Source organism: Coffea arabica, chromosome 7e, assembly GCF_036785885.1.
Source record: "Coffea arabica cultivar ET-39 chromosome 7e, Coffea Arabica ET-39 HiFi, whole genome shotgun sequence".
NCBI classification, from domain to species: domain Eukaryota; kingdom Viridiplantae; phylum Streptophyta; class Magnoliopsida; order Gentianales; family Rubiaceae; genus Coffea; species Coffea arabica.
Window position 1 is genome coordinate 2,893,512 of NC_092323.1, and position 11,008 is coordinate 2,904,519.

Below are 11,008 nucleotides of genomic sequence, written 5' to 3' on the forward strand. Positions count from 1 at the left end.
TATTGTTGTTTTTGTACAACTCACTGCTTTTGTCAGCATCACTAAATCCTGCGTGATAAATATATTTGATCTTCTCTTGGTTGCTTGAGTGAAGATGATTGTTGTTACATTTTTTAGCTTGCATGCGGGCTACTTCCCCTAGACTTGAGTATGTAACTTTTGAACCTCTTAGTCAGTCATATTTGGTGTAGTAGATTAATCTGAAATGGCAATTGGAAACCGTTGTATAGTGCAAAGTTTTCTAAACGATACTAGTGTGCACTTTGTCTAGGAGCAGTTGAAAGTTCTTTTTTCAACCAAAACACAAGCCAGAAAAATTCCATCCAAGCATTCAAGTTTATATGATGATATGCACTCAAACAAAAGTTTACTTGTGCCCAAATTAATAGAATCATGATATTGCAAGAAATAGAGAAAATCATTTTTATATCATCGTGGACTGGGGAATGTTTCCTTCTTTGTATTTCTTTTTAAAAATTGTCTAAGCCATTGGAAATATTTCTCGTAGTTGTATTCATTTTGTATGTCAGGGGAGCCATGGGGCTATACGGCTTTTGTTACTGTTTGGGCCTGTTACCACATAGAATATTGACACAGTGGAATCGTGGTCACACTTGTTGAAGTACAAAGGAGGAGGATGCGGGTTTGTTTGGATTGAGCATTATTTTTTTAATTTTATTTACTTACATCATCATTACAATTTTCAATACACCTTTTTATCTTCCCAATTACCTTTTTATCTCACATACATTACATCACAAAAAGTACTACAGTAGAAATATTCCAAATAACTTACAATCCAAACATTGGCTTGCTTAGCTTTCTGTATTCCTTGCTTAGCTTGGAATGCTTCTAGATCAAACCTTCCCTTCGTGTTTTCGGGTATTATTGCACTCTTTCAAACACTGAGTTTGTGTCTCTACATATTATTCTAATTTATTTTAATATACTCTCTAAAGCTATTATAGCTTTGAGTTGCCCTCTAATGGGAAGACATTGGCTCGCTCAGCCCGCATTTTTCTCTTGCAATCGTATGAGCTCTAGTTTTTTAGGCACTTCAGACCCCGTGGAGTTGGCAAAAATATAGTTGCGTACAATTTTTTTAGAGACAGTGAAGACTGTTGTTTGGATGGCTTGTAAGTTGCAATCTAGATCCCTACACAAAAGCAGAAAATGGTAAAAAAGGGGCGGGATCACTCTGTATCTTGTGGTGGTTGGTTCCACGGCTCTGCATGAAATGACTGCGAGATCCAAAGATAGGGCTGCAAGTCTGAGTCGAGCTACAACTACGTTAGGCATTGATGATGCGATCTGGTAATTCACTTATTGTCGGTTGACTAGACTTTGTTCTTAAGTTCTACTACTACTACTTTCTCTTTCTTCCAAGAACAAAGACAAAAACTTGTTTCAAGCCGCGATTCAATATCAGCCTTCACTGACCATATATCTTCAAGATCTGTTCCTTTCATGTAATTGGCGATTCCGGTAGACATCACCAGAATAAAGGATTGATTGTACGGCACAGCATTTTGATCCTTACGCCAAACATCCGCCCACAATATGCCGCATTTCGGACGTGTCTTGCCTCTGGTAGTTTTGACAATTCACACTCGTTAAAAGAAAACTAAAGGATAAGAAGGTTTAACGGACCTGATTAAATATTAGGATCAAAATTCCGGCGAAGTCGGAAGTCTGTTTACAGCTAGCTTTAGCAAAATTCATTCAAGTGCTTTTCTGGAAAATCTCCGTTTGGACAACCTTTTTCGTCAAAAAATTGCGTTGTTTTTCGTGATAACATTTTTCTATTATATATTTTTTTAACATACATCAAATCGTTACAGTAATTTTTTTTACAAAAATTCAAGAAAATGCAATCCAAATGGGCCCTTCTGTAAAGAAAGTACACCCCACCCCACAATAAATCTTGTGTACTAACTCATTAATTGGGATGTATTAGTTTGATATAATACATATATATATATATGATACAACTACATGTTACTCGATAATCTCCAATGGCGTTGCCAGTGGCAGTTTACATATTGCTGGTCTGTGTACCCAAAAAAATTTTTTAAAAAAAAAAACACTAGTAGCACTATTCCGGCATGTATATAAAATTTGACAAATTGACGAGGAAAGGAGGTGGAGAGAGCAAGAACAAGAAATGAATAGAAGAGGGAATAAGGAAATCTCTGGGAGCATACGTCGTAATCCATGTTGCCACATGGAGGGGCTGGGGCTTGACTTTGGCTAATTGGTACTAGTTGATAATTTGATATTATTGGCTACTTTGGCTGCTTGGTACTAGTGGTAATTTTTTTTAAATAAAAAATCTCTATCGAGTAAGTATAATTAATTTAATCGTAGGAAAAGAGATGAGTTGGATGATACGAGAAGAAAGATTGTAAATATGAAATTTGAATACGAAACTTTTCATTTATATTTAAAAAAAGAACCTGATCAAAGAGTATACGAGGGATACGGTAGACGGGTGTGTACATTACTTTTTACTAGTATTTGTTAGTATTCATTATTTATTTTGCACAAGGATCAGTCCAAAAACTAAATAGTGATTGATAATAACGGTAGTCAGTACTAGTAGAAATAGTTGGTTAGTAGCCGGAACCAGGCAACCGTAAACCAAACCACAAATCCCAAGTGCCAGAGATGGTACTAAAGGACAGACGGCAGCGCCTAGCCTACTGCTTCTAAAGAGTGATGAAGAGCGAATGAGGGAATGAAAGCGACAGCAGCCGCTGCAAAAAGCCAAGTACTCTGGTACTCCAATTTCCACTCTCCTGCTGCTAGGGCTAAGTCCAGGTCCCGTTTGAAGTTTAAACCCTCTCTCCCTCCGATCCTGGATGTTTACTACGCTTTCCCGTCTCGCCCGACTTACCCTCGGTTTTTCTCTCTAGCTGCTTGCTTCTCATAATCCTAGTAATAATTGTGTATTTAATAGTTTACTCCCAGACCCAGTAATCAATCAGACTACTACTAGGACTTGCTACTAATAATTCCCATTCCCCGTCCCCACACCCATAGTGCCATAGAGAGAGAGAGAGAGAGAGAAGCGAAGATGAATGAGGGGGGAAATGGAAATAGAACTGGAAATGCCAGTGATGGGGATGGTGGTGTGGGGTTTGTGAGGGCGGACCAGATAGATCTGAAGAGCATAGACGAGCAGCTTCAGAGGCATCTCAGCAGGGCGTGGACCATGGAGAAGAACAAGAAAAACACTGATGATAATGGACAAGGAGAAGATGGTGGGAGGGGGGTACCAATCACGTATGACTGGGAAATCGACCCCTCCAAGCTCATCATCAAGTCCGTCATTGCTCGCGGCACCTTCGGCACCGTTCATCGGGGCATTTATGATGGCCTTGACGTCGCAGGTCCCCCGCAATTCTCTTCTTTTTATTCATTCTACCCACTTTCTTCCTCTGTTTTTTTTTTTTTTTTGCTTTTTAATTATTTCTAAGTTTTATGCGTTCAATAAGATCACCTCATCTTAATATGTTTGATTGCCCTACTTTTGGTTACATTTCAGGCTGGGCAAATTCTGTCCTTTCTTGTACCTGCATTACAATTTTGCCTTTTTCAATAGTAATGCGTTTTCCATTGCTTTTTGCTATCAAGAATTTTAAGTGTATAATTTTGTTTGATCTGATTGGCGCGGTCACTTCTGGTTCAGGCCTTGCTTGGCATGTTCGTTATAGACTGGTCCTCTCCTTGTATGTATATGCATGCCAAGTTGCCCATGTTAAGTGCCATAAGGTCATGCCATTTAGCTGAATTAGTGTCTATCAGGAGTAATCTCGTTTATATCCGTCATCTGCATATCGCGTTTTTATTTTGTTTTTCGTGTTTTTTAAGATGCTCTCCTACCCAAGCAACCCTTTGCCTACAAGTCCCTGTCTTGGAAAACTTAACGAATTACTATAACAACAAAAATTGATATGTCAAGCGGAATAATGTAATGAAATATCCATGCTGGTGAGGTCATAGTTTGACGAGTTTTCACCCTGTAGGATTGTGATTTAAGGTTCTGCTGAGATACAAGTTACCTTCTTCCTTTGTTTGTATCATCAGTAAAGCTTCTTGACTGGGGAGAAGAGGGTCAAAGGACTGAGGCTGAAATAGCTTCCCTTAGGGCTGCCTTCACTCAAGAAGTTTCTGTTTGGCACAGGCTAGATCATCCTAACGTGTCAAAGGTAGGAGCTATCTATTCATGCACTTTTGTTTTTTCATTTTTCCTGCTGTTTGGTTATTTAATAGCTCAAGAGTTTAGTTCTCAGCAAGACTTTACTTCTTGATACTCGTATATATGCTGCTATCTTTTATCATCTTTTGTTTATATAGACTGATATTAATTTAAAATTCCTTCTACAGTTTATAGGAGCCACCATGGGCGCATCAGACCTAACCATACTGACAGATAATGGTCATGTTGGCATGCCACGTAACATGTGCTGTGTTGTTGTTGAGTATCTTCCTGGAGGAACTTTGAAATCATACCTCATTAAGAATCGGAGAAGGAAGCTGGCTTTCAAAGTTGTTATCCAACTGGCATTGGATCTTGCACGCGGGTGAAATTTACTGTTTCTTGTTATGCTATTTAAGAATATGATATTTGGTATTTTTTGCAAATTTAGAAACTTGGTTGAATTTCAGAGATGTTCTTGAGACTGCAACTTGGGTTTCTCCGGGATTTGGAACTGAACTTTTCTTAATCTTTTACAGATTGAGCTATCTTCACTCCAAAAAGATTGTCCACAGAGATGTAAAAACAGAAAATATGCTCCTTGATAAGACTCGAACTGTGAAAATAGCTGACTTTGGGGTTGCTCGTGTTGAGGCTTCAAATCCCAACGACATGACTGGTGAGACTGGAACCCTTGGTTACATGGCTCCTGAGGTAACCCAATTATCCAGCTAGGGTGCATATTTCTAGTGCATGTATGTATTTCGTAGCTTTGACATGCACTTTATAGCAAAAGATCATGTTGCTCTCTGTCAGCTTGAACCTTCACATCCTCTAACCACTCAAATTTCTTCCAATCCTGTAAACCCAGGTTCTGAATGGTAACCCCTATAACAGAAAATGCGACGTGTATAGTTTTGGCATTTGCCTTTGGGAGATATATTGCTGTGACATGCCATATCCAGATCTCAGCTTCTCAGAAGTAACTTCAGCTGTTGTGCGCCAGGTAAGTAACTTTTACTTCGTAGATGGTTTTGCACTTGTTAACGCATTTTGTTTAATGGAAGATGTTTAAATGCTTCTATAGAAATTTAATCAGAAACGCGGGTTCAAGAATTAGCTGCCCATGACCTCTTTATGGATTGACAAGATTGTCTACGAAAATACTTAATCTATCAGCCTTTTAGGAAAGAATATTACCTTGCCTGAGTTTGAGTACTTCAGGATGAAGTGTGCAAACAATTTCGTAAATTATCATTGCTCAAGATACATGTGCGCAAACAACTATTAAGGTTGCTGTTGCTGAGATTTTGTTGTGGTTGAATACTCATATTTCCTTTCTGCAACTACAGAATCTAAGGCCAGAGATACCTCGGTGTTGCCCAAGCTCTCTTGCAAATGTGATGAAGCGATGTTGGGATGCAAATCCTGACAAGCGGCCTGAGATGGATGAGGCAGTTTCCATGATAGAGGCGATTGACACATCAAGGGGTGGGGGAATGATTCCTCATGATCAAGCTCACGGTTGTTTCTGCTTCCGCAAACATCGAGGGCCTTGAAAATTTTGATTTCACTGTGACAGGTTTGAAAGCTGTAAACTGGCAACCAAGGTTCCAGGTTGGATTGAACATAGGAGGAGAAAATTGCGTTGAAGGAGAAATTAGATGACATGATTGGGCTGTCAACAATGACCTTTTAGCTTATAGATGATCAAGCAGCTGCAAAGCAAGTAGAATTTTGTTTTGGCATGGATATTGTAAAGCTTTCCGTAGGCCTTATTTAGCATTATTCTTCCCTTTTCTAATTATCTGGGTGGTCCTTTGCAAGACCGCAATATCACCTCCACAAGATTGGTATAGTATTATTTTTTAGTATAGTTGCATTATTATTTAGAGATGTTATGCTCTTAAAGTCAGTTTGATCTATCATGCTTTTGGAGCTGTGAATAACATATGATGGTACTTCTGCGGTTTACTATTTCATTGAAATCAATGTGCCGTAACCTTAGATATGAATTCATACAATTCATGGTGGAATTCTGTTTGTTTTAAGCATAATGAATCGCAATCATTTGTGAAGCGGACAGAAGAAGATAGTATCCATCAGGCAGCAGCATAGCTTTTAAACTAATCTGTACTGATATTATTGAATACGCAGTACTCCAATATTAACTCTCTATTATTAAAAGAATACAACAAAATCATTTGAATACAAACGACCTAAAATGGATATCAAACAAATTCCCAAGTGACTCCGCACTGATCCATAGTGAAATATTTTGTCCTTCCCAAATGACTCCGGACCGATCCGTTGCGGATTATTTGTCCTTCCAAAACAAACAAACAGGGACATCTAACCAGCAATCTTGTAGCTTGGATTGACAAGATTATCCAGACCAGAGACCACTTGAATTGACTCTATAACGTCTCCTACCTTGAGATCTGCCAAATAATCCTGATTTTCTGTTATGTAACCAAATACTGCATAGCGGCCATCCAGAATGTTTGCGTTGCTGGGAGTTAGTTCGCTTTCTTTCAATAGCCAAAATACTTGGCTTGAAGCAGAATTGTCCTCAAACTCCTGTAACCAACAGTTAAGTGACTTAGAACGAGATTTTACAGTATACATTCAATATTTAAAAGATAAATTCTTATCGCGTGGAGTCCTCACATCCCTAGCCATCGCCATTGTTCCAAAGGCATTGAAAGGAAGCCTAGTCTGAGCCTTGTAAAGACCTAATTCCTGCTCAGTCACAATACTTAAACTATCAATTTCTTCCAAAGCAAGTTAATGTTTACCACAGCAAAACAGGGGAACTTGGAACCAAGTCGAGATGGGTAGACGCACTAAAAAAACAATTATCAAACTTGTTAACAATGATATGCACATAACTGACAAAAGAGGATGAATAAACTGCAGCAAGACGAGACTGGAAACCAATCTTTGAGAGGTTTTTGTGTTTGTCCTCGGTTTCTCGTATTTTACATGCATAAATTATCTTATCTTTGGTTCGAGAGCTTGAATACATTTTTATATGGAAGTGATGACCACGAGGAATAAGGATGGCAATTGAGAAACTTACTTCCAGAGTGGCTCCATAAAAAGGTGCTTTCTCTCCATTCACCATAATTTCCAGAGGTATTGTACGGGTCTTTTCTGTACTTGGGTCAATGAAACCATCAGCAGGGCCTTCTGGATCTCCTGTTTGAACTACAAATCCATCCGCTGCAGAATGTCCAACAGAAGTATATCTATGAATGTGAACATGCACTTAAAGATTCATAAATTCCTTGTTTGTTATGTCATTTTTTTTTAACATCACCTCAACATGAATATTTAACATGGCACTAAAAATTTACTATCTACAACTTATTTACCTCTCTGAATCTCCATGCCATCGTAAAAATGCCTCTCTACCAAGTCTACAAAATTCCCAGCAGTTACTGGGGCATTATAACCATCCAGAACAATACGAAATATGCATTCATCCAGGCTGGGATTGTCTTTCACCTTGACCTTCATATCCACAGCTGCTCTCCCTTTCAGTAAAGGCATATTCTGATATTCTTCTGGTACTTCATATGGAAAGCCATCTACCATGTCTTCTTCAACACTGCAGAAACCCAATGCCGCAGGAAGATCTCAGCTGCAGTCAATGACAAGGGCTTAAATGAGAATACTGTACCTTAAACATTTACTTTTCCGTTTCCTTCCCAAGTTTATGTTTACAAGTCAATTTGCTTAAAAGCAAACAAGGGCTTCTAAAATTTTTTAATTTAAACCTTCTTTTCTAAGGCTTCATGCCCCATTTCCAAAAGGGAATAATAATAATAAATATAATTTTTGTTTTCCCAAAGAGAGACGTTGCTATGGATGTTCCAATCCAGGGGAAATACTGAACCGCTAGAGGCAGCTGTTAAAGCACAAAAGTGCAAAATGTGAAATGCATGTGTAAACTGATGATGGACCACTTTCCTTTCTTTTCTTGGGATAAGTAAATAGTTGGAGTTCTCAATTCTTTTCTGGAAAAATTCTAAGCATCGTCTTTTATCTATTTGTTTGTTTGTTCCATCCAGGATAATAAAATGAACAAATCAACAGTTTTCAACAAGCAATTGCAAACAATTGTGCCTGAGGGAAAATTCAACGGTGAAACTGTACTCAAGGAGTTCCAATCACACTCCAAGAGTTTCTAAAAGGCAATTTAAAAAAAAAAAAAAACCCCCTCTCCTGGCCCTGATTTATTATCAAGAAAGGTGGATGACACCTACTCATATAGACCACATTCTGTGTCTTTGAGAGTAAAGCAACTTTTTTAATTCGTCCATGTTTTTCCTTCAATTTCTTAGATTAGTGCAAGCGCCAGCATTCTATAGGTGCAACACATTTCTTAAGTGTACTTCAGCGTATAGTAAATGCAGAAAAGTTCACAACCCAAAAAATTGACCAATAAGAACACCAGTATCAACTTATAGTCAATGAGCAAGCATGAGTGATGAAGAAAATCAAAAAAGTTTCTCCAACTCACCCTCCCACATAGTTGAGCAGTTCCGTTTGCTTAGGGGATACAGCATCCCGATTCCTGTCCTCAATAATTTGTTCAAGTTCTTCCATCCCAGCCTCCAGTTTGTTAAGCATTTCAATGCCATGGTCAACCTTAGATTTTGCTAATCCTGACACAATCACAGTTCTACCCTGCTTGAGAGCCCGAGATGCTTGTCTGACATTCTACAAATAAACAAGATCACATACCAACAAAAATGATCACAATTCATTTCCATAACAATGTGATCTAATTAAGAGGGGGGAAAAATGGTAGATTCTCTCACTCTTTCAACAGAGTCGAGGGCCTTGACACCAGCAAGCTTGAGGCTGTCTGTAATATCTTCAAGCGGCTTCTGAACTTCCCTAATAGCCTTGTTATCAATGGGCAGTGCGTACCTCAAGAGCGCCCCGGGGTCCTTAATTGGCGGTCCAGAGATCAAAACCGATACATCTGGCAATGCTGGATTGCTGGTAGTATTGGCCAATGCTGGCACCCCAGTTAACAACCCAACTGCTAATGCTATAGAGATCGCGCATCCCTTTAGAGATGGGAAGAACCAGTTTTCCTGTTCAAAGACCCCCCCCCCCCAACAAAAAAAAAAAAGGAAAAATGTAAACTTTCATAAAAGTTAACCCAGACATTTGAAATCTAAATCGAAGAATTTTCAAATAAACCAAGCGAAGTAAGATAGAAAAGGGCAAAAATGGGGAGCTTGCCTGCTTAGGAGGAGACCGAAATGGAGGTGGGGTTTGGGAGCAGCATAAGGGCTTTAGCGGTTGAATGGGAGCATTGTTAGGAGAGGGAGCAAAGTGGAAGTTAGTGCGAGTAGCAGTAGAGGAGAGCTTATGGTGAACAGATTTTTTAAGGGGAGATGTGGCAACAAAAGAATATTGGTGGCAGGAAATGATGGCTGCCATTGAAGTTAGAGTCCAGCTATTGGCAGCGCGTAATTTAACAGAAGAAGAAGAATACCCGCATCCAGTAGTAGGCTCTTGGTCCGAATGAAACACAACGGGGGAAGTGGCAAATTGAAATTCCACTAGCCTACTGCGGCTTGTTCGGCTGCGCACTATACGGTTTGGGAAAAGGGATTGTGGATATGCTGGGAAGAAAGGAGAGTGATAGGGATTGGTGTACAGGAGATAAGGTTTGGGGTGTTTTGAAAGATCATCCGGACCAGACGATTGATTTTTTTTTTTTTGAGTTGGGACTTGGGAGTCGTACTTCTTTGTTGATGGATGATCCCTACAGCTTTAGGTCAACCTCGCGCTCTGGATATGGGTAAGTTTTTCTTTTTTATTGAAAGAACGAACATGGTTAAGTTGGATTAAGCCGGCCAATCGAGCCATATAAATCGGATTTTTATAAGTTCAAATTTAACTCATTTAATTTATAATATTTTTGAGTTTTTTGTTAATAAATGTGAAAATCATACTCAACGTACACAATATTCGGATTTTAAGCCTTATTCGAGTTTAATCCAAACTCACTCATTACTGCTTAATTTTCTTAATATAATTATTATAACTATTAAATTGTAAAATTAATTCAACATTCACATGACTACAACATTAAATTTAAATATGAACAAGTAATAATTCTTAAAAAGTACGTAAATAAAAAACTTTTCAACAATATTTATATCTAGTTCGTTCAAAATACATGAAAAATAATAATAAAATATACAGTCATAAACTAATACATATTCAAGGTTTGGAACTTTTCATAGCCGTGTAACTTAAATCCAAACATTCTTTGACGATTTGTGTTTCTAGACCAAAAAGACATCAACCAATATTATACCAATATAAAAATGTACTCTATCAATAAGAAAAGTTAGAGTTTCAGAGTTCAGTTATGTATTACTAATATTGCCTCTCAAGAAAGCTAATAGAGTTGTCTTCAGATGTACTTTTGTATTTTGTAATTTGTATATATTTAATATTTAGTAATAATATATTTGAATATATAAGTATATATAATATCAAAATATAAAAATTATATATATCATTATATATATATAGATAATTAAAGAGTCAGGTCTCGTTATCGAGTTTGAACCTAATGAGTCCCAAACTTAACTCATATTTAATTCGAGCCTACTTTTTATGCCCAAACTTAGACCTGCTCACTGAAAAGTCGGGCTCATCAGACTTTTTCCTCGAACTGAATGAACCGAATTCGGGGTGTTCTGATCCCATTGACAGTTCTAAGTTGGATATAGTCCATTACTTGTACCGCCATACTAGTCTTATCTCAAA

General features: G+C 38.1%; 2 protein-coding genes across 3 annotated transcripts; one reads left to right on the forward strand and one right to left on the reverse strand.

Moving 5' to 3' along the window:
• The first annotated feature begins 2,599 nt into the window (after positions 1–2,599).
• Positions 2,600–6,237, forward strand: LOC113722816 (serine/threonine-protein kinase 52-like). Its single transcript, XM_072058695.1, has 6 exons — positions 2,600–3,392; positions 4,090–4,211; positions 4,390–4,586; positions 4,741–4,915; positions 5,073–5,207; positions 5,554–6,237. Exons 1-6 carry the CDS (start codon positions 3,077–3,079, stop codon positions 5,758–5,760), a joined length of 1,152 nt encoding a protein of 383 aa, XP_071914796.1. The 5' UTR covers positions 2,600–3,076; the 3' UTR covers positions 5,761–6,237.
• A 79-nt stretch (positions 6,238–6,316) lies between these two features.
• Positions 6,317–9,998, reverse strand: LOC113722815 (peptidyl-prolyl cis-trans isomerase CYP38, chloroplastic-like). 2 transcript variants are annotated; one of them, XM_027246038.2, is made up of 7 exons: positions 9,464–9,997; positions 9,031–9,312; positions 8,730–8,929; positions 7,579–7,814; positions 7,284–7,426; positions 6,872–6,943; positions 6,317–6,781 (listed from the first exon to the last, which is right to left on the reverse strand). In XM_027246038.2, exons 1-7 carry the CDS (start codon positions 9,662–9,664, stop codon positions 6,554–6,556), a joined length of 1,362 nt encoding a protein of 453 aa, XP_027101839.2. In that variant the 5' UTR covers positions 9,665–9,997; the 3' UTR covers positions 6,317–6,553. The 2 variants fall into 2 exon arrangements, with proteins under 2 accessions (XP_027101839.2, XP_071914795.1); XM_072058694.1 differs by lacking the exon at positions 6,872–6,943 and having other exon boundaries at positions 9,464–9,998.
• Between the last annotated feature and the right edge of the window lie 1,010 nt (positions 9,999–11,008).